General features: G+C 41.0%; 1 protein-coding gene across 1 annotated transcript; it reads right to left on the bottom strand.

Annotated features, from left to right (window-relative positions):
- Positions 1-7: 7 nt before the first annotated feature.
- On the bottom strand, positions 8-712 carry LOC103581163 (olfactory receptor 5D13-like; the record flags this gene model as incomplete). Its single annotated transcript, XM_008563060.1, has 1 exon — positions 8-712. A coding segment is annotated over exon 1 (705 nt), but the record flags the coding sequence as incomplete, so codon positions are not given.
- Between the last annotated feature and the right edge of the window lie 208 nt (positions 713-920).

The following is a 920-nucleotide window of genomic DNA, read 5'->3' as shown; positions in this document are numbered from 1 at the left end:
GAATAATCATCAGGCTGCTCACCTCATTGAATACAGCAATACTAAAACATACCATCTGGGTAATATAGGGGTCTGAGCAGGAGACAGAAATAACTACAGAGTATTCACAGAAAAAATTATTCATGATGCTAGACTTACAATAGGACAGTGTAAGAAGAAAATATGTGAGTGTCAGGGAACACACTACACCCCATGTGTAAGACCCACCCACCAGAAGAGCACACAGCTTCTGAGACATAGTAGTGGTATATAGCAAAGGGTTACAAACAGCCACAAAACGGTCATAGGCCATCGCTGCTAGCATGAAAGTTTCTGTCACTCCAAAACTGCAAGTGAAAGAAAATTGTGTGATGCAGCCTGAGAAAGAGATGGTTCTGTCGATGCAGCCTGACAAAGAGATGGTTCTGTCTTCCACAACCAAGTTCTCCAACAGTTTTGGTGTAACTATGGTGGAATAACAGAAATCTACAAAGGACAAGTGACTCAAATAACATAAATCTACAAAGGACAAGTGACTCAGGAAAAAATACATGATTGTGTGGAGTTTTGAATTGACCTTGATGATGATTATCATGCCCAAATTCCCCACCACAGTGACTGTGTAGACGGACAAGAAAGCCAGAAAGAGTGGAACCTGAAATTCTGGGTATTCTGAAAAACCCAAGAGAGTAAACGTGAGTGTGCTGCTTTGATTTCCTTCTGATAACATCATGATTCCTGTGGGATAAAACAACAACAAAAAAAGTTATTTCTGGAAAGCAAATTGAAAAGAGAAAGGAGAAACAGAGAGAGAAAAGAGGCTTCAAGTTTTTCTGTGAAGGGACACAGAAGAGTGGTTGTCAAAGTGCAGTCCCCAAACAGCAGCAGCAGCAGCACCTGGAACTTCTTAGGATTCCAAATTCTGCAGCCTCATTATGAGA

Source organism: Galeopterus variegatus, unplaced genomic scaffold, assembly GCF_000696425.1.
Source record: "Galeopterus variegatus unplaced genomic scaffold, G_variegatus-3.0.2 Scaffold12487, whole genome shotgun sequence".
Lineage (NCBI taxonomy): Eukaryota > Metazoa > Chordata > Mammalia > Dermoptera > Cynocephalidae > Galeopterus > Galeopterus variegatus.
The sequence above is the reverse complement of the archived record's forward strand: the minus strand, read 5'-3'. Positions and strand labels throughout refer to the sequence as shown.